Source organism: Mustela nivalis (assembly GCF_964662115.1).
Source record: "Mustela nivalis genome assembly, chromosome: 1".
Taxonomy (NCBI): Eukaryota; Metazoa; Chordata; class Mammalia; order Carnivora; family Mustelidae; genus Mustela; species Mustela nivalis.
The window spans coordinates 309,066-333,919 of record NC_139020.1 but is presented as its reverse complement, the minus strand read 5'-3'; the positions used below and the strand labels follow the sequence as shown (position 1 = coordinate 333,919).

The 24,854-nt window shown below is 60.4% G+C and overlaps 3 protein-coding genes across 14 annotated transcripts in view; 1 reads left to right on the top strand and 2 right to left on the bottom strand.

Annotated features, from left to right (window-relative positions):
• The window catches only part of MCM3AP (minichromosome maintenance complex component 3 associated protein), a 52,064-nt gene extending 51,848 nt beyond the window's left edge, over positions 1-216 (bottom strand). The window contains exon 1 of the mRNA XM_082688084.1: positions 81-216. The gene's annotated coding sequence lies outside the window, so the exon portion shown is untranslated. The remainder of the gene's footprint in view (positions 1-80) is intronic.
• On the top strand, positions 207-10,710 carry YBEY (ybeY metalloendoribonuclease). 9 transcript variants are annotated; one of them, XR_014299914.1, is made up of 9 exons: positions 292-736; positions 1,724-1,852; positions 2,500-2,568; positions 3,678-4,785; positions 7,596-7,861; positions 8,668-9,092; positions 9,240-9,622; positions 10,368-10,431; positions 10,533-10,710. XR_014299914.1 is itself a non-coding variant. In XM_082688142.1 (4 exons), exons 1-4 carry the CDS (start codon positions 527-529, stop codon positions 3,762-3,764), a joined length of 495 nt encoding a protein of 164 aa, XP_082544268.1. In that variant the 5' UTR covers positions 207-526; the 3' UTR covers positions 3,765-6,505. The 9 variants fall into 9 exon arrangements, 2 of the variants coding, with proteins under 2 accessions (XP_082544268.1, XP_082544269.1); XR_014299917.1 differs by lacking the exon at positions 10,533-10,710 and having other exon boundaries at positions 3,678-4,936; positions 9,240-10,482; XR_014299913.1 differs by having other exon boundaries at positions 4,585-4,785; positions 8,668-10,710.
• LOC309843017 (uncharacterized protein C21orf58) lies at positions 6,503-20,949 on the bottom strand. 4 transcript variants are annotated; one of them, XM_082688101.1, is made up of 10 exons: positions 19,536-19,723; positions 19,361-19,452; positions 18,512-18,572; positions 17,416-17,489; positions 16,549-16,704; positions 13,958-14,069; positions 8,770-8,906; positions 8,172-8,368; positions 7,730-7,804; positions 6,503-6,943 (listed from the first exon to the last, which is right to left on the bottom strand). In XM_082688101.1, the coding sequence occupies exons 2-9, from the start codon at positions 19,418-19,420 to the stop codon at positions 7,750-7,752; spliced, it is 852 nt and encodes a 283-aa protein (XP_082544227.1). In that variant the 5' UTR covers positions 19,421-19,452; positions 19,536-19,723; the 3' UTR covers positions 6,503-6,943; positions 7,730-7,749. The 4 variants fall into 4 exon arrangements, with proteins under 4 accessions (XP_082544227.1, XP_082544228.1, XP_082544226.1 ...); XM_082688102.1 differs by lacking the exons at positions 6,503-6,943; positions 8,172-8,368 and having other exon boundaries at positions 7,731-7,804; positions 19,536-19,719; XM_082688100.1 differs by lacking the exons at positions 6,503-6,943; positions 7,730-7,804; positions 8,172-8,368; positions 8,770-8,906; positions 19,536-19,723 and adding exons at positions 11,808-12,703; positions 12,885-13,023; positions 20,867-20,949.
• Positions 20,950-24,854: the final 3,905 nt, after the last annotated feature.

Genomic DNA, 24,854 nt, shown 5'->3' with positions numbered 1-24,854 from the left:
CGACTCGGGGCGGCGGGGCCGGGGAGGCCGCGGGAGGAGGGGGCGGCCCTCGCCCAGGCCGGACCCTGCGCCGCGCTCACCGTCCGGCTCCGCGACTCGCAGGCCCGCCGCCCGCCGCCGCCCCGGGGCCCCCTCGGCGCCCGGCTGGAGGCGCAGGCCCGGATCGCGGCCGCCGGAGCCGACCCTCCGCGGCGCGCCGGGGGCAAAAAACGCCGCGGACCGACTTCCGGTCCGTCCGCAGGGCTCGGCTCCCCCCGCCGGCCCCGCCGCGCTCGGGTTCCGCTCGTCTGCCGCCGCGGGGCTTCCGGCGCGCGCGGTCCCGGCGGGCGCCGCTGGCTTTGGGCCGCCCGTCCCCGCCCCCGCGCCCCCGCGTCGTCTCGGGGGGAGACACCGATTCTCGGCGAATTTCCCGGCCGGGACGCGCCGGCGTGAGCGTCGGCAGGACCCGCGGCGCTTCCCCGGCCGGCGTCCGCTGGGGGCCGCGACCTCGGGGCGTCCCGCAGGCGCGCGCGGCCGCGGCCCGGACATGGCTCTGCTGCTCCGCAACCTGCAGCGCGCGGTCCCCGTGCGGAGGGCGCCGCTCCGCCGCCGGCTGCAGCTGCTGCGGGCGGCCCTCGGGGTGCAGCGCTTCGACCTGGCGGTCGTCTGCGTGGACAACAGGACCATTCGGCGCCTCAACGGCGTCTACAGGGCCCGGGACGCCCCGACCGACGTGCTGTCCTTCCCGTTCCACGAGGTGAGGCGGTTCCCGGGTGCGGCTTCCGCGCCGGGCGCTCTGGGCCTGAGTTTCCGAAAACCTCCAACACCCGTGAGCGGCCCCGGGCCCCCCCCCCCCGCCCCCGTCGGCGACCCCGCTGGCCCGGGGCGAACCGCGCCCTGACGCTGCCGGGGGTCAGGAGAGGACTGGAGAGCCTCCGGTGTTTTTAAAGACTTGTTGTAGTTGTTGATTCTAAGTCCTCTGCACCCCCAGCCAAGGTCAGACTCACACCCCCGAGGTCAGGAGGCCTGTGCTCCACCCACGGCGCCGGCCGGGCACCCCTGCTTCGGGGATTTTAAGCGGGATACAGTAACAAACACGTATGGCTGAAACAAGTGGATAACACTGAATCTTTTCACTGAAAATGGAAAAACAACACTGAGAAGGTCTTTTGAGCAAATAGAAGGTAGCGATTAGGCTGCTCCCTCCCCGCTGCACGTGGTTGGTCCAAGGCTTCCCACACTGTTAGAGCATCAACAGACCCTTGGAGAGCGCTTTGCTGGAACACGCGTGGACTGTGTGATCCGCTAGGGTCTCCGCTAAGGAAGGAAGATGTTCCAGTATAAACCTCTTGAATAGTCCCGAGGTGTTTTTTCCTAACAGGGAGGGAACATATTAATACCCTTCACATCCACCTGCAGGACTAGCTTAGTGTGAACAGCCCTCCGACGCAGGGACTGCTGGTTTCTTTTGTGGGAACGTGGAAAACCGTCTGGGACAAGTAACCGAGGACGGAAACACACAGTTGTACCCGCGCGAGCCTGTGCGACTGTGCGCTGGGAAGATGAAAGAGAGGGAAGCCGCTCCTTTGTCCCAGGTCACCTGCCAAGAGGGACTCTGCTGTAGTCCCCCCACCCACCCCTGCCCTGGGACTACTGAGTAGGGGTCTTCCAGAATGATCTGTAGGCCTGTCGTCAGTTAGCTCCGGACGTCCTGTTCTCCAGCTCTGTATTTCCTCACTTGCAGAATGTGAAAGCCGGGCAACTTCCCCAGCCTGAAACTCCAGACGACTACAATTTGGGAGACATTTTCTTGGGAGTGGAGTATATCTTCCAGCAGTGCAGAGGAGAGGAGGACTACTTTGATGTCCTCACTGTGAGTGGGAAGCTGAAGTAAACAGGCCTGAGAAGAGGGCCATGGACGGGACGCCCGTCTCCACACCGTCTCACGGGAAGGACGGGGTTATTGCGGGAGGGACACCTACAAGCGGGGGCAGCAAGGACCCTCTCATCATCCCACAGAGAGCAAGCCTAGGCCTTGGGCCTGCTTGCCTCCCTAGCAGTGTCGGCTGAGGAGAGGGCAGGAAACAGGTCAGAATTCTGCTTCCCTGGGCGATGGGACTTTCTGGCCGGGGGCGTGGCAGGAGCTCTAGCACGGACAGAGCTGCTCAGCACGGGCCTGTGCTCTGCGACCGCCATGCCAGCGGCACACCCCTGCAGGGCTGTTGTGACCCCCACCTCCCGGAGATCCCATGCCCTTCAGTGGAGGGCCAGCCCACTAGGCCTGGGACCCTCTCCTCCTAGCCCCTAGCTGCACATAGGCACCTTCTCGGCCCCAGGCACCCTCCACCTGCCCCTAGGTTCCTAAGCTCCCACCATGCATGGGCTGACTTCACCCTCCCTTCCCTCCTCCTCCTCATCCCGTCCGTCCGTCCGCCCGTCCGTCCCATCCATCGCCCCCACCCTTGGCTCAAGGATTGGTCATGATCAGTTCCTGAAGCAGCTTTTTAATTGTTCTGACAGGTGACTGCCACCCATGGGCTCTGTCATCTGCTGGGCTTCACACACAGCACAGAGGCTGAGTGGCAGAAGGTAGGAGCTGTCCCCGGTCCCTCAGGATACAGAGGGTGCAGTGCCCTGCGTGCCAGGTGCCCAGGAACCAGAGCGGCCTGGGCTGCCCCTGCAGTCAAGTACAAAAACCAAAACTGGGGGGAAAGCAGTAAATTGAGGATTTTACAAATGCCTGCTTTATCAAAACAAAAGACTAACATTGTTTGTTTAAAATATGGGGCTCCCCCAAATGCTACTAACTGTATTACTTATTTGCTATTGAAAGGAAGATCTGAGCCAGGGAGACTGAATTTTATAAATTCTATAAAATTCTAATGGCTAAAGATCAAAAATTCTTTACAAGAGAAATTGTGATGATATTAGGTGGGAACAGGATTCAGAAGATGCAGGCATCTGAGAGAGACCTACAGGGTAAAGTTATTTAGCTGTTTGTTTCCCTGAGAAGTGACAATACTTGCCCCATTTTAAGGGTGTATGTTGGTATATGCACCATATTGGATTTAATAAACTCAAATTATATTTGTAATCAAATAATCAGGCTCTCTGGAAGGCACAAAAATTGTTTTTCAATGAACAAGCAAGTCTGATGCAGTTGTCCGCACATGCAGCCATCTCAGGCTGGGTCCCTACCAGGGACACTGTGGCTCTGCTTCCCCTCCAGGTGAGAGGCTGGCCCTGCTGTGGCCCCCTCGCCCCCCTCTGGCAGCATCTCAGAGAGGGCCCGTGATGTCACCTCCAGCAGGGACCCCAGCCCTCCTAGGGCTTCCCGGGGCACTGAGCACTCTTTCCCCCTGGAGGGTCGGTCCTCACACATCCCTCTCCAGTGGACTCTGGGCCCGGCTGACCCATCTGGCCTGTTCTCCTGCAGCCCCAGACAGTGGCTCCTCTTCTTTGCCCCAGACCACTACTTGGGCCCCTGGCCCCCAGTCCCGCTGCCGGCCCCACCCCTCACCCTGCAGGCAGCACGTCCACGTTTCGTGTGCACGTGCTGGGTGAGGGTGGACAGAACCAGGTCCTGCGCTTTGGCTCCGGGGGGCCACACAGCTGAGGAGCCTCACGCCACAGCCGTGGACGCCCCTGGGCCAGGCTGGGCGGGGGTCTCCAAGTTGGTTTGCACTCCTTTGTTTCAGATGTTCCAGAAGGAGAAGCAGGTTCTCGAAGAGCTGAGCCGGCTCACCGGGACCAGGCTCCAGCCCCTGACCAGGGGCCTCTTCTGAGGGTGCTGGAGGCCTGGCTCCCAGGGGGCACCCGGTGGATTCTTTAGAGTCCAGAGATGGTGGATGGCAGATGGACCCTCCCTTTTCAGGCCCCCCAGGACCAGGGACTCTACTAAACAGAGGGCCCTGCTGGTCCCTGGTCCCCTGTGGGGCTCAGGCAAAATGGGGCAAAATGGCATGAGTGGGGCCTGACCGTTTTGTGAAAGTGTAAAAGATGTGTCCATTCATGACTTCGTTCAGCGCCTAGCAAACGTCCTTTCGCTGTTGCAGATGAAGTAGTTCTAAGCCCTTAGGCTGCAGAGCCGGCGCACGGGGCCCTGATCCCCTGAGGTTCTGCCTGTGGCCAGAGGCATTTCCCTCTCCTGCCTCTCCAGCCCGCTCTGGAGAGTGGAACAGGCAGCCCAGGGAGGATGTGCCCCTCGCCCTCCTTCCTGCAAGACACCCATTGGCTCTAGTCTCCACTTACCCCTTAAGAGCACTGTGACTTAGAGCCTTCGCTGGGTGCCTTTATGAGGGGAGGCACAAGCTGACCCTTAGCGGGGCTGCAAGCCCCCCGACAACCTCAGCTAGGTGACCCACAGCTGACATCTGCCCATCCTGGCTCCTGAGGTGGGCGCAGCCCCTGGTCAGAGTTTTTCTTGTGGACCCTACCTACGTCCTCTTTCCCGTGGCACTGCTGTGGCCAGAGCTGCTGAGCCCCAGATGCCCGTGTCCACACGGAGCTCAGTGTCTCCCAGCTCCGGGAGGCTCCCTGAGCTTGGCTGCTGCTTCCCGTCCTCTTCCCTGTCACTGTTTCCCGCCTTCTCTTCTGGTACAACAGCAAACCCGGGAGGCACCACAGAGCCTTATCTAAGCTGTTCTGGGCCCAGAGCATCGTGGGAGCAGGCCGCAGAGGTGCGCTGAGCCAACCTTGGGCCTGCACTGCCTGGGCCTCCCGGGACCGGTATTGGCAACAGCACCACGAATTCTGCCAAGGAGCTCTGAAGAGGTCACGACAACGAAACGCAGCCTCTAATCCAGGGTTACTACAATTCTACGAATCTGGTTTCTCCCGTGAATCCAATTGAAAAACATGAAAATGCATTTCCCACTGGATATCTTGTCAGCCTGAATTTTCCCCAGCCCCTCAAGGACCCAGAATTGGGCTTGTGGCACCCCTGAAGCCTTGTGGGGTATGCGTGCCTGCTTGGAGTGAAGCTTGTTCTCGGTAGAACGTCTCAGCGAAGACCAAAGAGGACCCCACAAGCTCTAGGCTCTGCGGTTCTTTTTAAGAGACTGAAGGGAACCCGAGACCCGCTACTCCTGTCAGCAGGATCTCGTACGTCCCCCGTGCTCTGTGGTCACGTCGGGGGCACGGGCCGTGGGGAGCGCAATCCCCCTGGGTATGGGCCTCAGAGCAGAGCAGCTGGGGGCGGTATGGGCAGCGTAGCCAGCTTTATCAGGCAATGCCCAGTACTTCCAAAGGACCTGGTCACTTCCCCCCTGCAGCCATAGCAGTGACCCTGGGGTCCAGACCTCAGCCTCCACAAACCCCAACCCCTCCCTTGGTCGTGCATACACCGAGCCTGTCCTGCATTTCTCCTCACCAGTGACCAGAGCTCTTCACTAACTGCCTGTCTTGTGCTCATTTTTCTTTTTTTTAAAGATTTATTTTGGGGGAACAGAAAGAGAATCTTGAGCCGACTCCCCACTGCGCCTGATGGACGATGCGGGGCTCCAGCTCACCGCCCCAAGATCATGACCTGAACCAAAGTCAAAAGCTGGCCATTTAACTGACTGAGCCACCCAGCTGTCCCTAATGCTTATTTTTCTATTGATTTTTCTTTTTTATAGATTCAGAGGGGTTTTTATGTCACTGAACACAACAGAGCATGTCACCCAGTGTCCATCTGACCTAAATCTGAGAAAAGGCCGCCCTACCCAGCCTTGGGGCTCTACCTTGGCTATTTGATTCCACGTGGCACTTCTGTCCACCCCGACCTGGCCACAGTGGCCTGGTTCCAGAGCTCCCGCAAACCCAGCCTCTGCCAGGACGGGTCCCTCCTGCTCCAGGCATCCACTGGGTTCCCTGGCCTCTGCTCTCCTCTGTGTGTTCAGAGATGCAGCTGTCTCCCTCAGGCGTACATGAGGAAGCCCCGTGAGTCCCAACAGGATGGGGCTCAGAGCTTCCCACTGGGGGCACACGTCCACACAGAGAGGGTGATGCACCCCAACTCCACAGGATGGAAGCTCCGGTGCTCAGAACCCACCCAGACCCGCCCCACCCCTTATCACCCCCTTAAGTAGACCAGTCGATGTCGGTAAGCATTGCCCGAGTTCTGTGAGCGGCTCTAATCAAACCCGGAAAGGGGTTTATGGGAACCTCTGCTCCCTGACCCAGCAGGTCGGAAGCACAGGGGACAACCTGAGTTTGCAACTGGCACAGGGCAGTCTCATGGGACTGAGTCCTCTGCAGGCAGATGGTGTCGGAACCGAGAGGGACCGCAGAACCCCCAGCTGCCACAGAATCCGTGACTACAAGCATCTGTTCTGTGTGCAAGTAACGGAGGTTCACAGGGAAGTGCTGGGTTTTCCGTTGGACGCAGACAAAAACATTCTTTGAATTTATTAGGCCAAGAAAGCCAGCTTCTGCCAAACTTCTTCCCTCTATTGAATTAATAGTTATGTTGAGAAATAAAACTGAATAGGAAACCCATGTTATAAAATGTCGATGTGAAAATAAAAAATTGAGTTAGACCTTTTTTTTTTTTTAACAGATTTTATTTATTTGACAGAGACACCACAGCGAGAGAGGGAACACAAGCAGGGGGAGCAGGAGGATAAGCAGGCCTCCCGCTGAGTGGGGAGCCCGATGTAGGGCTCGATCCTAGGACCCTGGGATCGTGACCTGAGCCAAAGGCAGACACTTAAGGGACCGAGCCCCCAGGCACCCCTTGACTTAGACCTTTAATCGCGTTTCACAAAGCACATTCATACCAGGCACACCCTGGGGGTGCCTGCCGCTGTCCGGCCTGCGAGGCTCCCCGAGGCGGACCCCCTGACGGAGCTGAGCGGCAGGCCAGGTCCTCAGCCACCTGCTTCCATCAGCTTCCCAGGCCAGCGAGCCACCCAGCACTTCCCGTTCTGGCGAGCCTGCAGCATCCGAGGAGGTAGCACGGTGGGCGCTTGCTGCCTTGCAACTTAGGGCACAAGAGAGTTGACCCCAAAGGGGACCGATGAGAACATGTGTAGCACTTAAAAATGACATTTAAATGAAAATGTCACAACAGCAAGGGATGGGGCGCCTGCCTTTGGCTCAGGTCACGACCTCAGGGTCCCGGGTCCACTGAGCGGGGAGCCTGCTTCTCCCGCTCCCTCTGCCCCTCACGCATGCGCACACACTCTCAAATAAGTAAATCAATGAATACATCTTTAAAAATAAATAACTAAAACAACAAGGGAACACGATTCCACCCAGAAAACAAAGGTCAGGAAAAGTGAAGAGAGTAACGATGACATTCAGAAGCCCCGACAACCAGAGGAGCAAACAGGCAGAGAAAGCCCCCTTTCCTCCGGCCCCACTGAAGGAACCACGTTCAACCCCGAGCGTCTCCCTTCCAGAAGACCGGGCGGTGCTGGTCAGCAAGGACAACAGTGAAGGCACGTCTCCTGTGGGGAGACCCCGGCTGGTGGCCTGTGCCATCCCCCCAACAGGAGCCCTCCCCACCGCCCCCGCCCTGGGGGGCAGACCGAGGGCCTACTTAGTGTCATATTTGACCCTGTTTATGGGGTTTCTCCCACGGGAAGGCTTCAACATGTAAGCAGCTAACCCCATCCGCCTTTTCTCCGCAGCTCCTGGGCCGTCTCTCCTGACAGAACACTGCACTCCCCCCGGGACTCTCAACCCTGCCCCCAGGGACCAGGCTGCAACCTTTCGCAGGGCCTCCCCGACCGCACCCAGTGGGGAACCAGGTCCCGAGGCTCACCAGAGTGCACGTGCGGAGGCTCACACACCCGGAGCTGGTGCGGGCTGGACGCCGTCAGATGCCACCCTGGGGAAGCTGGGACACGTGGGTGCGGTCACTGCCTGAACCCAGCCCGCAGACCCCACACTACAGGTGAGCCATGCGTCCGGGGCTCAGGGGAGGGTCCCCACAGCCCTGCTCATACTGGGCTGGATGGACGCCCCAAGCCACAAGCAGCCTCCCCTGGAGGGTGGCATGGGGTCCGTTCTCAGACTGGGACCTCCAGGGCCCAGTGCTGCAAGGACCCACCTGCAAGACGACAGGAGGGCCTTTCCAAATTCCCTGCTTCGGCCTGGGCCCAGATAAAGACAGGCCCGCTGGCTTGTCAGCAGGGGTGAGGAGGTGCGACCCAGGCTCTAAGGTTACTCCCACCCTACGGACTGGGAAGCTGGCCTTGACTTACGGGCTAAGGGCCGCTGGGGCGGGCCCGGCCAAGTGGTGGAGGGCCGGCAGGACGCTGGAGGCAGGTGGGAGGGCCGTGGCCGAGACCACCGCAGGCCACGTGGAGTACCCGGCCAGGAAGCCAGGTGCCGGGATGGCCTGCAGGGGGGCTGGGGGCGCGTAGTGGTGGTGGTGGTGCACGGAGGGCGGCTTCTGCCTCTAGGCTCGCGGGAGGACAAGGGGACCCGCTGTAGGTCCTCAGCACAGCCCACACACCAGCCCGTTGTAGGGGAAGGGGTGACGAGGAGCCGAGGGTGGGGAGGAAGAGAGGAAGGGAGAGGCAGGGAGGGGAGCAAGGAAGGGAAGGGACAGGGAGATTCCAGCCGAGCTCATCGGCTCTGGAGGCAGCTTCTGGGCCCCAAACCGCGGAACTCCGTCCGCTTCTAGGTGGGACTAGCGAGTGCCAGAGCGTTTCACAAGCAGGTCACAGACTCAGGAGTCGGACCTGTGCTTTTCAGAGTCACACCGATGCATGGACTTGCAGAAGAAGAGCCACCCAGGCCTTCTGGTTTTGATCCGGGCGGCCTCTTTACCTCCAGACCTGCCCCAGCTGAGCCTACCTGGGGGATAGGATGCGGGGGCGCTGCCGGTGGTCCCCGGGACGGCCGAAACGCTGCGGGCAGGGCTTGGAGCATCAGGTTCTGCATGAGGATCTGGTGCATCTGGGCGTTCTGCATCAGCATCATCTCCACCATGTCTGAAAGGAGAGGCAGGCGAGAGGGCCCCATGACTCACCCCCCACGCGCATCACCAGGCCTGGCCCAGCACAAGGCTTTAGGGCTTTGCAGAGGCCGAGACGCACTCAGCGCTCTGCCAGCGAGAGGCGCTCCAGGCACAGGCGTCCGGGGATGGTTCTGAGGTTCTGCAGCTTCTGGGCTGGAGGGTGTGTGTGCCTGGCGGGCTGTTGAGGGTGTCCGGCTGGGCTCCGAGAGGCTGCTCCGCTTCTGCTACATGCCGGCCCCCGAAAGCTGTGTCCACGTCCTAACCCCCCTGACCTCCGAATGTGACCTCATTTAGAAAATCTTTGCAGACATAACAAGAATCTTGAAATGAGATCATCCGGCATTATCCAGGCCATACATCCAAGACGAGCGTCTTCATAACAGAGGCAGAGGGCGGCTCGACACAGCAGAGGGGAGGCCGCATGGAGACGGGGTGGGAATGGGACCGCACGGCCACAAGCCAGGACCGCCCGGAGCCGCTGCTGGATGCGGCAGGAAGGGACCCCCCCACCCCTACCCAAGAGCCTCTGGAGGGAACCTGGCCATGTGACACCCGGATTTCAGAATTCCGGCCTCCAGACAGAGAGCACATCCCTATTGTTTTCAGCTCCCAGGCCTGAGGCCCCAGGAAACAAATCTCTTCACCAGTCCCGGGTACTATGAAGCAAACACGTTTTTGTCTGTGTGGGAGGTAAACATGGGTTCTTTCCACAGCACCGAGGCCCCTGGAAATCAGGCAGCCCCCAAGACCAGAGGCAGGCAGGTCCCTAAACCACTCACATCCCCAGTCAAAAAAGGGGAGGCTGGTGGTGTGGACGGGACTCCTTCAGGGCTGTCCAGGAGCGGGGTACCCAGCAGCCTTCCCGCTGGAGTGGGCCCCTGTGTCTAGCCTGCCCTCCCTGCGGCTGCTAGCCAAGCCTCCATAATCACACCAGCCAAGTTCTCTCTCTCTCTCTCTCTCTCTCTCTCTCTCTCTCTCTCTCGACGCGCCCTGTTGGTTCTGTTTCTCCGGAGACCCTTGATTAACAGATTGTGTCGCAGGCCTGAGAGCAGTGGGGTGGGGGATGGGGGCACGGAGCCAGGTTCCCACAGCGAGACAGCGGCGGGAGCTCAGGTTCCCTGCAGGAAGAGAATGTGCAGGGGCTGAGTCTGGCAGCCCCGTTCTGGGTGAAGACCCTTGAGGAGACCCACGTGGGGCCGGGCCTGGCCAGCTCACGTGTCCCTGGAAAGCTTCCCACTGAGCAGAACCAGCCTGTGAAGACTGGATGAGAGGAAGATCCAGACAGGGACAAACACAGTGTAACTGCCTCAGGATAAGGGGCACTCGTTGGTGTTATGGGGAAACACAGTCTTCAGGACATGGTACCCAGCCACTCTGATATCTGTGGCAAAGATAACACCAGTCCCTAACTCAGAGCTCATAAAATCTATTCCAGGTGGTTCATAAACCTCAATGGGAAAAGTAAACCAACTGTAGAATGTCTTCATGACCTTGAGCGGGTAACGGCTTCTTACACAGTACAGCAAAGACCCCAACCCCACAAAGAAAAACGCCTGAAGAACTGAACCTTATTAAAAATTAAGAACTTGTGTTCATCCAGAGACACCACAAAGAAAGCGATTGGCAGTCCGTGTATCAAAAAGGACCCATCCATCGTCCTGGGATCGAGCCCCACATCGGGCTCTCTGCTCAGTGGGAAGCCTGCTTCCCTCTCTCTCTCTCTGCATGCTTGTGGTCTCTCTCTCTGTGTCAAATAAATAAAATCTTTTAAAAAACCACTATGACTGGAGAGCATGGTCAGCTGAACAATGGCCCCTGGCATGTACATACCTTCATACCTGGAACCTGTGACCTGAGTTTCTTTACGTGGTGACAGTGATGTTGCTGATGTGATTAGGAATCTTGGATTGGGGCGCCTGGGGGCTCAGTCAGTGAAGCATCTGTCTTCAGCTCAGGTCATGATCTGGGGTCCTGGGAATGAGCCCCACATCGGGCTCCTGCTTGTCCCCCACTCATACTCATACTCTCTCTCAAATAAATAGATAGGATCTTAAAAAAAAAAAGAACTTTGGATGCAAACAACCCAATGTCCATCAACAAATGAAGGGATAAAAGACCATGGTCTATGCATACCACGGAGAACTGTTCAGCCTTAAAAAGGCAGGAAAGTCTGCCACCTGCCACCACACAATGACACTTGAAGACATTCGTTATTCCACACGAAATAAGCCAGCGACAGAGGGACAAATACTCTAGGATTCCTCTCCTCGGAGGTGCTTGGAGTCATCCAATTCCAAGACAGAGTAGGCGTGTGTGCTGGGGCTGGCAGGAGGGGCCTGGATGCAAGATGGAAAGTTCTGAAGATCTGTCGCTCAACCGTGCGGGCCCGGTTAACCCTACTTAAACGAGTTTAAGGTGGGAAATTTTATGTGTTTTTACCACAATTTTTTTAAGATTTATGTATTCACTTGAGGAGGTTGGAGAGAGCACGGGGGTGGGGGAAGGGCAGAGGGAAGGAATATCCCAAGAAGACTCCCCACTGAGCAAAGAACCCAGCGTGGGCCTCGATCTCATGACCCTGAAGTCGCAACCTGAGCTGAAGCCAGGAGTCGGACGCTTAACTGACTGCGTCACCCAGGTGCCCCTACGACAGTTTTTAAAATTAATTAATTTTTGAAAAAGAATCCTGAGGTGGGGAGATTATCCTGGATTATCTGGGTAGACCCAACATAATCACAAGGGCCCTCAGGAAGTGGTGAGAGAAAATAACTATCAGTTTAGATCTGAATGTCCAGCAAAACTGGTATTTTTTTTTAAAAGGGGAAATAAAAACATTCGCCAGAAAACAAACACTGAGGAGCTTCAAGAGTCTGTTATCAAGGAACGTGGGAAGGATTTATTTCAAGATGACAGAAGATGATTCCAGAGGGTGAGTAGGTTGTCAGGGGTGATTTCTGGTGTCTAGTTTGGGAAGTTGTTCTGAACGAGGAAAAGTGGGGCACCTGTGGGGTCATTAAGCCTCTGCTTTCAGCTCAGGTCACGATCCCAGGGTCCTGGGATCGAGCCCCTCATGGGGCTCCCTGCTCAGCGGGAGTCTGCTTCTCCCTCTCCCACTCCCCTGCTGTGTTCCCTCTCTCACTGTGTCTCTCTCTGTGTCAAATAAATAAATAAACTCTTTTTAAAAAATAGAAATGAGGGGCGCCTGGGTGGCTCAGTGGGTTGAGCCTCTGCCTTCGGCTCAGGTTGTGATCTCAGGGTCCTGGGATCGAGCCCCACATCGGACTCTCTGCTCAGCGGGGAGCTTGCTTCCTCCTCTCTCTCTGCCTGCCCCCCTGCCTACCTGTGATCTCTGTTAAATAAATAAATAAAATCTTTAAAAAAAATAGAAATGAAAGTGAAGAGCAGCAGTGGCTGGGTGGGAGGTGGGGGGCAAGCTTGTGGCAAGCTCCTCCCACCACTGCAGAGAGGGGGCTCCGGACCCCACGCATTCATCTTCCCGGGAAAATGAATAAATGAACGATAAGCAGAGTCAGACCTATAAGTACAGAGAACAGCCTAATGGTCGCTGGTGATTGGAGGCGTGTGGGGTCTGGGGAGAGAGCGGCGGGTCGGCTGGGTCCAGACGGAGTCCTGGGGCAGCAGGCGTGGTGGAGGGATGTGGCCTCCGACAATGCCGGGTGTGCACACAAGCTCCATGGTGGGTCCGCTGCTTCAGATCTCCTGCTCACCTTTGGAGCTCGTCGGGGTAAGGCATGGAGTGAGGACTTGATGCTACGTGGAACAGCAAGACACGTATGTACGGACACAGACGGACACGGAAGGACACGTATGGACACATACGGACACGGATGGACACAGACAGACACGGAAGGATGCGGACGGACACGGACGGACACATACGGACAGATACATACAGACACATGGACACAGACGGTCACGTACGGACACGTACGGACACATACTGAAGACGTCACTTTTCACCCCGATACTGTCTCCTTCCCCTCGACCCCCATGAAGGCGCGCGGGCGTCCGTCTCCAGCCACTGAGAGCGCGGGTCCAGGCGCACTGGCATCTGGAACCACTGGCGTGTGCTGAAGTGTATCAGGGGAGGCAGGAGGCTGGGGCCCCGGCTGAGCCACGGGGGGCCCACGGGACCGATGGAAGCTGGTGGCCGTCGCAAGCACAGGACTGAGAACACGACCCAAGCCCTGCCCCAGCTCCCGTGCCCAGCGCCATTAGTCCTGGGGAGCAGGGCTTGGAGGGACTTGCGCTCACTGCCTGCCGAGTTGGGGCCACGGACGTGCACACGCGTCAGCTCACACCCAACTGCGCACTTCTCTCCGGGCGGCGGTTTTAGATCTCAAGTTTCTAGAACTCACTGAAGGAGCACGTGGGCGGCTCCGTGGCTCCGGTCGTGACCTCAGGGTTATGTGATGGGGCCCGCAGGGCAGCACGGGTGTCGGGCTTTGGGCTCTGCGCTCCCGGGGAGCCCGCTTCAGATTCCCTCTCTCCCTCTGCCCCCCAACAAAGCAAAACAAAACAAAACTCATTGAAAAGGAGAAGCAGTTTAGCCCAGGTTTTTACAGCTGGTTGGGCTGGGCCCAGTTCTCTTCCCTCCGAGATACCTCTAAGGGTTTCTTAAAGTTAAAATCATTTCATGTTGCTACTATGTAGCTTTGACTGAGTAGCCAAATGCTGACCCTCAAGACTATCCTGTCTACAAAATATTTTTTGTTTCTTTTTTTTTTTTTTTTAATTTTTTAAATTTTTTATTTATTTACTCGAGAGAGAGACAGTGAGAGAGAGAGAGACAGTGAGAGAGAGCATGAACGAGGAGAAGGTCAGAGAGAGAAGCAGACTCCCCATGGAGCTGGGAGCCCAATGCGGGACTCGATCCCGGGACTCCAGGATCATGACCTGAGCCGAAGGCAGTCGTCCAACCAACTGAGCCACCCAGGCGTCCCTATTTTTTGTTTCTTTAGAGAATTTTATAAACCCATCGCAGTATTAATACGGAAGACTTACCTTCCTTAATACTTCCTGATCTTTGAGTGGGGAAGGCCTGGAGAGGGGGGGTCTGTGTGATGAGGGGCTGCTGGGGCAGCTGTTGAATGACGGTGGCAGGAGGCTGGGGGCCCTACAAAGAGCCGGATGATTAGCTCCCTGAACGCACCCCGGGAGACTGTGAACTACAGTGTGCACCCACCCACTCCGCCATCTTTCCATCCACCCAAGAGGAACTTGAAACGGTTAACCCTACGCATCGAACAGGACATGATCTGTTATGAAGGTCTGTGTCCACCCCCAGAATTCGTATGTTGAAGCTCTAACCTCCAGTGGGACTGTATTTGGAGATCAGGCCTGTGAAGAGGCTTATAAAGGTTTAGTGAGGTCATTAGGGTGACATCCTGATCCCACAGGGCTGGTGGCCCCATATAAAGGGAGACGCCAGAGAGCTTCCTCTGTCTGCCACGTGAGCACAGGGAAGGCCATCTGTGTGCAGGCTGGGAGCAGCACTCGCGCCCGGACGCTGACCGGCTGGCACCCCGATCTTGGGCTTCCACCTCCAGAAATAGGAGAAAATAAATTTGTTGCTTAAGCTGCCCGGTCTGTGGTGGTTTTTTATGGGAGCCCCAGTACACTACCACATAGTGTGTTTCTTGAGAGAGAGAGAGCCCGTGCGTGCACGTGGGTGGCGGTGGGTGGGGGAGTCCTAAGCAGGCTCCACGCCCAGTGCGGAACCCAACGCCTAATGTGGGGCTCGATCCCACCACCCCAAGATCATGACCTGAGCCGAAAATCACGCGTCAGACGCTGAACCGACTGAGCCCCCAGGTGCCCCAACACACAGTATGTGTCATGCTTCCCACATGCCCTGACTTCAGGAGAGGAAGCTGATGTCTGGTTTCACTGGTTCTGTTCCCAGGAGCAGGTCGTGAAGAGAACCTCCAGCTTCCCTCCCGAGAAGCACACACGGCAGGTGTCGGTCAGACACCGTCCATCTCACTCCCCTTCTGGGTGAACAGGGCCCGGACCTTGTCCTCTTTCCCAGCTCCCAGAAGCGATGGCATAAGCCTCTGCAGAGGGCCGGCAGGGATTGGCCGTGGCTTTGTGGGCCCTCTGGCCTGGGCAGCAACGGCTTCTCTCCGCCGGTGGGGCTCCAGAGCGGCCACCACAGGCGGGCCGGGGCTGGTGACACGTCACTGTGGGCACTGAGATGCACGTTTCACATCATTTTTATACTTTACAAGCCATTCTTCTTCGATTTTCCCCCATTTTTCAGAAAATTTCACTTACTTGAGAGAGAGAGAGAGAGAGAGCACGAGCAGAGGGAGATCCACAAAGCGAGGGCGCCCCTCCCCCACACATTTAAAAGTGTAAGACCATCCTCAGCACAGGTTGCACAAAGTCAGACGCAGGGGAGCTTTGGCCCATAGCCACACGTTGCTATCTGCTGCGTAGACGGCTGAAGCTACAGGTGCCTTGGCTTGGGGGACACCCTGCCTCAGGGTCTCCAAGTCCAGTATCAAGGAAACTCACAGCACCAACCAAGGCCCTACTTGCTCTTTTGCTGTCCCCGGGGTGGATGGAAAGACGCACGCAGAACTGGGCCCCCGTGGCTTGCTGGGAATTCAGTGAATGTGTTTGGGAATGAGGGGGACCTCATGCCCCAGCCCCCACCGTTCCCACCCTTCCTAGAAAGAGGTTCCAGTGTTGGAAGATCCAAAGGCACATGCTGGGAACGGGATATCTGGAGCCTGGACACAGCCCAGGGGCAACGGGGGCTCTGGGAGCTCGGTTAGCCCAGATCCGTCCCCGATCTGGTATTGCCCCTTCCCACTCTGTGCCGTGTGCCGCCACGTCTTCTTCCAAAGAACAAACACCCTCCAGGTCACAGGCCTGGTCTGTCGGAGCTGACCGTCTCCCCAGCCAGCTGGTCCAGAACCTTTGCAACGTGGTCCTGCCCACCTCCTCGGCCTTCTTTCTCCCCAGGGCCTGGATGAGCCCCGACCCGGGCTTCTGTCCCTGCCTGCACTCGCCTGCCCTCAGATATATTCTCTTCTGCTTAAGAAAGTCTGGGTTGCGTTCCACGGCTTGCCACCAGAGTGCTGACTCGAGGTGTGGGGCTCTCAAACCGGGAGCTCTTTCACCTTTTCAAAGTCTGCCCTTGGGAGTAGGGTCTTAGGGTTCCCCTGGTTATTAAGAAATTTTGAGAAAGAGTTGACATACTTCCTCCCCCAATGCAGGGCCCACCTGATGCTGAATTCTTCTGTCTCTCGTGTAAAGGCTAGGACCCGAGAGTCAGGAGCCCAGATGGGGGCCCCAGGCTCTCCTCTGTAATGAGGGATAAGACCCCCATGCCCCCTGAAGCCAGTTTCCAGGGCACCTGTGAGGACCACAGAGAGGAACCACCTAGCTCCCTGTCCAGTGTCCTGGACGTGGGAAATGCAGCCCCTGTTGGTTCCAAGGGGACTGACCCTCTTGGGGAGCCTTCACACGCTGCCACGGAGGTGAGCCTTGAGACCACGAGGACCCCCACTCTCTGCTTAGATGACAGTCTCTTTGGGCACCACACCCTCCCTCATCGCTTCTGCCATCAGCTCTTGAACACTTACTGAGCATTGGATAATCTGTGGCGGCTCCAGGGCTGGCGGGGGCAGGGAGTAGATGCCCACAGGGGGCACCTCTGGGGGCAGTGCGGACCCACCGGCTCCTCCTCTGGTCATCCCGCTCTGGCCTTGGGCCTGGGAGGCCTCTAGGAGACGCTGTTCCTGCAACCACAAGGCAGAACTGCTGCGCCCAGGGAGGGACGGCCACAGCCAGGAGGGGTGGGCACAGCCACCCAGGGCAGGCCCGCACTGCACCGCGGCCCCAACCCCTGGACTGTGGTCCTCAGGTGGGAGGGGCGTCAGGGCTGCAGGCTTGGCGTCCTCCTGGCCCACTCGGGCCCCAGGCTCCTCGTGGGGGCCACACATAGGAACAGCCCTCCGTCTTACGTGGCGGGGAGGGGAGGGAGCTTAGAACTTCTTAAGTTTACCGAATAACCAACTGGTTTCCGGTTGGTCTTTTTGTCCAGCCCACAGAGTACGTTCTCTTTCTGGCATTCGATCGTAACTACACATTTGGACCTAATTCACCACTTCACGCGGTCATTCCCTAGTTTAGTTTGGACGAAGCCTTTGGCCACCTTGAAATCCCACTTTGTGTAGGAATGGGGCCCTTTGCCCAGCATTTCGCCCTTAGAAACCACCGTGCGACCAAAGCGGGGATTTTCAGCTCAGCCCCCTGCTAGAACCTGACAACAGAAAACCTGCACGCAGGCCTTGACCTCTCCCGGGGCGTGGTGTCCCAGCTGGTCCTGTCCATCCCCAGCGCCCCTCCAGTCAAGGCCGGCAGGGGACCCGCGCCGGGTCCAGAAAGCCCTCCCGCGTGCCTCTGGCCTGGTCGTGATCCTGTCCACGCAGCCGGGGACGGCGACCTACCCAGAGTCTCCGCAGAAGCGCTCGCCTCCTCCTCAGAGCGTCCAGCAGGGCCACGTCCGGCCTGTTCTCATTTCCTGCGTGGAAGGTTCATCTTATTTCTGAGGGGCTGCAGTCACACCAGGCGGGTCCCCACGCAGGGCCAAGCACCGCACTGCCCTGCAGCAGGGAGCCTTTCCTCGGACTCTGCTGGATGCTGGAGAGAGGGACAAGGTCCTGACGGGGCTTGGTCCTGTGTATGACTGGACTGTGAGCCTGGCCTCTTGCCACCGGCAGCCATTGGGGCCCCAGGCAGCCTGGGGGCTGGTCCGGTCCCCTGAGCCTCAGGTATGCCCTCTGCGGCTTTCCAAGTGAGGAGTCCCATCTCGAGAGGAGACTCCAGACAGGGTCTGGCCTTCCCTCCTCTGGCACAGCACACCCATTCCCCAACCCCAGACCTGAGGGTGCCCAGAGCAGCCTGTCCTCTGGGAGGGGGGTGGTCCCCACTGCCCTGGCCCACACTTAGCGGTTCTGCTCTTGCCTGGTGGCCCGGTGGCCTGGTTTGGAGTTCCCTGTCTGGGTTTGAGCCCTGGGCTCTGCCTGCTGCCCTCACACGTCTCCTGGAGCTCCCACGGCTAAAGGCGCTCTTCCCCGTAACAAGGAACAGGGAGTGTCCTCCTACGCCTGCCTTGCACCTTATCAGGACGTCCCTGAACTTGGACACTGCTACCTGGAGAGCAGTCCTCTCTTCTAGTTGGTGTGTGCCCACATGACAGGTTGAACCCTGCGAACCCGCCACCCTAGAACAAGATTCGAATCCAGTGGCCACTTCTGAGCTGGACAACTAAGGGCAGACGATCAGACCTCTCTGGACTCCCTTCTCTTACCTGCAGGCCGGGAACGATGAATGTATCCGCTCTCGGGTTTTTGTGAAGGTGTGACTGACAGAGCACAGTGTGTGTGTGTGTGCGTGCATGCGTGAGTGTGAGTGTGTGAAGATGCCCTTTCAACCCTGCACACAAGGGAGGAGAAGCAGGACGGTCTTGTAGGGATCAGGAGGAGGGAAGGAGCCAGGAGAAAGTCTCGTGCCCGGGCGGCTTTCAGCAACCTGGGCTCTTACCAGCTAGGAGCAGGGGGTCCTCAGAATCCCCTTCCACAGCCTCACGCTCTTGCTCCAGCTTCTGTGTCGAGAAGGACAGAGAGAGTGAGTGGCTGGGTCTGGGCCGAGAAGGAGCACCTGCCCCAGGGGGCCTGAAGGGACCAGTGGCCCAGAGGAGGGACTGGGATAGAGTTGGGGAGCAGGGAGGTGGCAAGGGTGGTCCATACTCTCTTAGGGACAGTGGGCCTCACACTTTCCATTCGGGGCACACGAGTTCCACCTTGAAATCTTAGGGCAGATGCGTTAATATGAACGGCCCCTTTCAAGCAACTTTCTGCAGAGTCTGACCCAGGCCAGCCCCATGTCCCCGACCCCCCCTGTCTTCTTGAGCCCTGGGCTGAGCAGCACAGCCTGAACCTCTCCTGGGAGGACCCCTGCCGGTCCGTCCACATTGGCCTTGGGCCACCCAGAAGGAAGCACCGGGCTGGTGCGTGGAGGACACGAGGAGGGCTGTCGGGACGGGTCCCAGGCCGGCGTGTGCGGCTGTGGATCCCGCACCAGCCAGGGCCTCTCTCCTCCAAGCACTGAAGCTGGAAGGCTCTGTGGGGGAGTTCTGTGGGCCCTGGAAATGCTCTGGGTCATGGGTGCATCCAATCTCCTGGCTGAGAAGCTGCCAGAAGAACCTAGTTGGTTCTGCATATGCAGAGAAAAACAAAAAAATGAGAAACGACAGTCCTTCATCATAAGGCTGAAAAGCAGGAGACGGTGTTTTGCCTTGGCAGCAGGAGGACACCGACAGGCCCCTGACGTACCTTCTCAATCTGTGCTTCTTCGACAAGTTGTTGGAAACATGATTGCCCCCGGCCTTACCTTCTCCAAGAGCTTCAGGGTGAGTCGGGTCATTGCCTCAGCCACTGAGGAGTCCAGCATCCTAGGACCGTCCCTCCCTGGTCTCAGGTTATCTGCAAGCAAGGAGTGCTCGGCTGGAGAGAAGCCGTCCCAACCCTGGTATCTTTGAAGGATTCCTGAGCCGGGCTGAGTTTACCTCCAGGAGACTGGCTGCTGCTGCCAGAGGAGAGCGTGTGGGAGCGTGGCCACGACCCCTAGAGGACCATGTGGCCTCGGTGGTTGCTAGGTGCTGCAGACACAGGAAGGCCCCGGGGGGGCCAGGTTTCTGCGGAGACTCCTTCCCAGGCCCCGCCTGGTCCCGCACAGGAGTTGCCTATAAACACTGCTCATCTCCAGGTGCAGCTGGGCGGGGCTTATTGGGCAGGCAATGAGCAGCAGCTGGGGCCAGAGGGGACAGCGTGAGGCCCTGGGGCAGGGGTGTGGGGAGACAGTCCTGACTCTCCCATGCATTGCCCCACCTTCAGGACTGGGCCCCGAAGAGTCGGGGTAGGAGGGGGGGGCAGCTGCGTGCACCCCACGGACGGCCGGGGCTCCTCTCCCCTCAGCCTTGTTACCTCCAAGGGGCCGGCAGGCCCCCTGCCCCGTCTAGGGACCCTCAGAGCCAGACGGGAGTGAAGCCTGGACACCCAGAGGACGGTGGGGGCACCACATCCCTGTGATTGCAGGAAATTCTGGGCGGCAGAGGGGGCAGCACAGGGAGCTGACCAGTGACTTGCTCTGGGGCTTCCCGTGGGGCTTCGGTGGCACTACCCCACAGGACACAGGGCCACATGGGGCTACACTCCTCCAGGAGGGATTGTGATTGCAGGATTGGGGCTGCCCTGTGGGGATCCCGGCCCAGGGAGGGCAGGCGACCTCGGGACAGGACCCCTGGTCAGGTCAGGAGTTGGTGGCTGGAGACACAGCAGCACCGGTGGGGCGGGGAGGGGCCCCCAGCAAGAGAAGCCTGTTATAAATGACCCTTCACACAGAGCACGGGGCACAAAACGCATCAGTCTGTTGTAGTGGCTCTAAAATCAATCAGCCCAGCCAACAACAACGTGGGTGGCGCAGACTGGCTCCTGGAGCCCTGGGCTGGGGGTGGGGGAGGAGGAATCCGCTCACAGGGCTGGGGGGGGGGGATCCGCTCACAGACGGCCCCTCCTCCATGAGGCCCAGCCAAGGCACTTGTATCAGAGGCCAGAATTTGGCTAAAAGTCCCTTAAATTGCCCGTACACTTCAGGGTTTCCTGCGCATCACAGCCCCAGCATTCAAACCGCAGGTCTGAGTGTGCACGGAGGGGAGTTCACTGCGCCCCTTAGGCAGCCAGGAGACAATCCCCGTGGCTGACGTCACACACCCTGGCGTGAGTTTGTTAGGCGGTTTTTTTATTTAAAAAGTTGGCATTTACAGAAAAATCAGGAAGACGGTGCAACAGAGCTGTCACCCTGCGGGCGCCCCCCGACCCCCGCCCCGCCCCTGCTGACCTCAGCCCCCGTGGCCCGGCCCGGGTGCTTCTTCAGCCACAGCTGCTATTTTTATCCGTTTCCGGAGTCCCGGTGCGCGGAGGTCCCTGTGCAGCTCACCGAGTGGGGGTTCGCTCTCCTCCTAGGGTTGAGCATCTCAACATCTCATTAAAACCAGCGATGCGGGCGGAGACCGGGAGCTGCCGCAGGGCTGTGCTGTGACCCAGGAGCGCTCTCCGGGGCGCTTTCCAGCCTCCGCCGAGGGGCCCGCGGGGGTCGTGGCTGCGAGGACCACCGACCCGCCGCGCGAGCGATGAGCCGGGTCCGCTAGGCGGTGGCTCCGCACGCGGCCGGCGCGAGGCGCTACGGTTATCACGAAGACGAGCACGATTTTTACGATTTTATCTATTTATTTGACAGACTGAGACCCCGAGCCGGCGCGGGGCGGGGGCAGCAGGCTCCCCGCCGAGCAGACAGCCCGACGCGGGGCTCGATCCCGGGACCCCGAGACCACGACCTGAGCCGAAGGCACAGGCTCAACCCGCGGAGCCCCGCAGGCGCCCCGGGCGCTCCCGCCGTGACCGTCGGTGGGTCTCACCGGGGAGCCCGCGGGGCGCGCACGACCCGCACACGCCGGAGCCGAGGCGCGGGGACAGGCGAGCAGGAGCCCCAAGCCCAGGGCGCGTCCGCGGCAGCACTGCCCGGGGCAAGGCCGGCGCGGCTCTCCCGCTCCCTCCGGCCGCGGTCCCCGTGGGCAGCCCCGCTCCGAGCCCGCGTCCCGCCGCCGTCAGGGGGGCGCGACCTTCGCCGACGCCGGCCGACCGCGGCCACGTCTCGAGGGCACCGAAGGCCGCTCGGCAGGGCGCCCCGCGGCCGCGGCCCCAACGAGGACAGGCCGTGCGGTTCGCCCGTGCGGCGGCCCCCGCGGGGTCTCCGGGCGCTGCTCCAGCGCGGACGTGCGGGCCGGGACCGCGGAGCTCGCCCAGCGCCCAGGCTGCCGGCGGGAGGCAGCGCGCGCGGAGAGCAGGTGCGGGACGGCCGCGCCCCCCGACGCCGCGGCCTCTTCCCGGCGGGCTCCCTCCGTCCGGGCAGGGTCGCCGCGCAGCCCGCTGCCCCCGCGCCTGCCCCCTGCACGGACGGGCCGCGGCCACGCCTCGCTCCCCGCTAGCAGGACCGCGGACGGAGGCTCACGGCCGCGCTCGCCCCAAGGGCCGTCGAAGCTCGGGTGCGGCCCGGGACGCAGCGCGAACGCACCCGAAGTACGGGCCCGAGCCGAGCCCGCCGCCCTCTCACCGGGCACGACCTCTTTAAATCCGGCCAATCACAGAGACAGCCGAGGCCTCCGCGCTCCACCATTGGTCCTGCTGGGAGGCGGGATCATCATCGCGCCAATGGGAGGCCAGCAGCCGGCAGGGGCGGGATCCGGGTCGCACCGCCCTCACCGCGCGTGCGCGAGGGCAGGAGCGCGACCTCCCCACCCCCTCCGGGATTGGCGGCGGGCGGAGGGCGCACGCCGGGGGCGGAGCCGGGCTCACGTCTGCGTGACAGTTGTTGCGGGGGGAGGGCGAGCCCAGACTAGGGGGAGGGCGTGTAAATAGAGCGAAGGCGGCGGCCTCCGACCCCGTCACCTCTCGGGCGCCCCGTGAGAAGCCCTGGAGGGCATGGAAGAAGACGAGCAGGAGCAGCGGCGCAGGAAGGTGGAGGCCGGGAGGGCGAAGGTAACCGACAGCGCCGCCGCCTCCTCCCGCTGTCCCAGCGTGGGTTCCCAAGGGCGGGTTCCGGTGACCGCTCCTGTTCCGTGCTAGGAGCGGGTGCGGGCAGGCAGGGTCCGCCGGCACAGTCTCGCACTTCCCGCCGACTCGGCTGGAAGCCGCCTCCTGGCCGCCGCCATCTTGAATCCGCCGCCCTTTGCCCGGCCCCGCCCCCACGGCGGTCGCAGCCAATCACCGGTCGAGGACTGCGGGGGGGGGGAGGGGGGCGCGAGGAGGCCAGGCGCGGGGCATGCCGGGGTTTTGCGGGGCTGCGCCTGCGCGCAGGGCGGGGCGGACGCCCGTGGGAGCGCACGGCGGGGAGGGGCGGTGCCGGCGGGCGGGGTGGGGGCCGGTCTCGGCCGTGCGCGGGCTCCCGCCCCCGCCCGGGGCCTTCCCGCGCTCGCCCGCGCCTTCCCGCGTTTCCAGGGAAGCTGGCGCGGCCGCCTCCGGAGGCGCCGGGACGTCTCGGCCAGTGGCGCCCTGATGGACACGGGCGGCCTGGGAACGCGCCCCCCCGCGCGTCCTGTTGTCCCGGACGGTCGCACACCCGCGCCCCGGCACCTGCCGCGGCCCCGCCCCCGCCCCCGGGGCTCGGGGCTCGGGACCGCGCGTAGGGCCGGGACTTCCTCCGGGCTCGGCTCCATTCCCGCCCTTTGAACCCGCGCGCCTTAGCGTCTCCCCGGAGCTCTGCGGCTGCTCCTACCCGAGAGACGCTGGGCCTGTGGCCGGGGCAAGTGGCCGGTCCGCCCTGCCGAGTGCCCGCTGCCGGCCCGGGGTCCGGACGCTCCGGCGGCCTCGAGGCCGGGGCCCGGGCGAGGAGCTCCGCTGGGGGCAGCCCCCGCTGGACAGGTGCGGGCCGCTCGGCGGGGAAAGCCCGGGAGCTCCGTGCTCCGGAGCGGGCGGCTGCGGGGCGCGGGGTCTTCCTGCCTCTGCCCGGTACCTGCGTCAGGGGCATAGCGTGGGCTTGAGCCGTGAGCCGGCCCGACCCGGGCGGCCGCGGAGGGGAGCACACAGGCGCTGAGGCTGGACTCCCCGCTCGCCCCGTCCCCGTCCCCCCTTCTGGCTGCTCCGGGGCTGAGGTCCCTGCTGGCCCGAGGGATGAGGGAGAGCCGCGCCGTGGCTCCCGCGAGCGGGCAGAGCCCGGGGTGTAGCTGCGTGAGGTCAGCTGTGGCCGGTCCGTGCTGATCTCCCTCGAGGGAGCCCCGGGGCCGCTGCAGGGAAGAGCCCGTCGCACACGTAGTGACCGCGGTGGGGCGGCAGGGAGAGGACAGGGTGGCCTCATTCCGGCTTCCTGGGAAGCAGAACTTGTGGCTGGCTCTGAGGAGGGCGGCGGCGGCCCGTTTCTCCTTCCACGAGCCCGGCGCGTAGCTGGGCCGGGGGACCAAGCTGAGCCGCAGTCCGGTATCTGACGTGCTTCCCCCGAGCCTGCGGTGGGTGAGCTTCCACGGGCCTGCGGGGCGCTGGGCTGGCGAGGAAGGTTCACCTTGCAGGAGGAAGCAGGGCGCCTCTTGCGGAGACCCCAGGCCAGACTTGAGGGTGGTGATGGGGGAGGGACCCTGGGGACACCTGGGGACAGAGCTGACGGAGGGGCCGTGAAGGGAGGAATGTGGGGCTGGCTTGGAAGGCAGGCCGAGCGGACCACACACGGTTTCTCGCGTGTAAGTGGCCTTACGGAGTTTCTCTGGGTCTGTGGAAGTGTGCACGTCTGCGTTGACACAAGTGTTTGCTAAATGCATTCGCTTTTATGAGTACAGCTGTCCCCTGAAGGAGCTAGTGTCTCAGGAAAAGCTGGTGTTCCGTCTCCTACCTTCGAGTGAGATCTTACGGGAGATGGTGTGGGAACACACTCCAAAACCCTCCCGTTTGAGGGACTGAGCGGAGCTCGGTTGTGTCTTCTGATGGGTGACACTCTGGAGGTCCCTGGTGCACTGTGAGCTGTGTCACGGAAAATAGAACATCTGATTCCATAAAGGAGGATCGTAGATTGACCTGGCTTAATTAATTTTTTGCTATTTCTGTACCTTGCCTCAGAATCTGTGGCTAGAAGTTTTGGCTCAGCTATGTATTTCCTCGATTGGGGGAAAATGGGAGCAAAAAGAGATTTAGCATTTATATCATTTTAAACCTTAAGCATGCCTTGATAAAGCTATCAGTCTTTTAAATAGATGTATTTTTTTAAAATCGTATTTTTCTGTGAACTGCCAGGGGCTACAAGAGCTCTTCTGCCCGTTGGCCGTATTGCTTTCTTTTGTCTGTAT

Bases quoted from the DNA above. Each gene is read 5' to 3' on its own strand.
- YBEY (XM_082688142.1), top strand. From the start codon at position 527: ATGGCTCTGCTGCTCCGCAACCTGCAGCGCGCGGTCCCCGTGCGGAGG. The intron at 737-1,723 runs GTGAGGCGGTTC...CCTCACTTGCAG, and splicing joins TGTCCTTCCCGTTCCACGAG to AATGTGAAAGCCGGGCAACT. The intron at 2,569-3,677 runs GTAGGAGCTGTC...CCTTTGTTTCAG, and splicing joins CAGAGGCTGAGTGGCAGAAG to ATGTTCCAGAAGGAGAAGCA.
- LOC309843017 (XM_082688100.1), bottom strand. From the start codon at position 19,420: ATGCTGGACTCCTCAGTGGCTGAGGCAATGACCCGACTCACCCTGAAG. The intron at 18,573-19,360 runs GTAAGGCCGGGG...TTCTCGACACAG, and splicing joins CCCTGAAGCTCTTGGAGAAG to AAGCTGGAGCAAGAGCGTGA. The intron at 12,704-12,884 runs GTACGTGTCCGT...TGTTCCACGTAG, and splicing joins GACGTCTTCAGTATGTGTCC to CATCAAGTCCTCACTCCATG.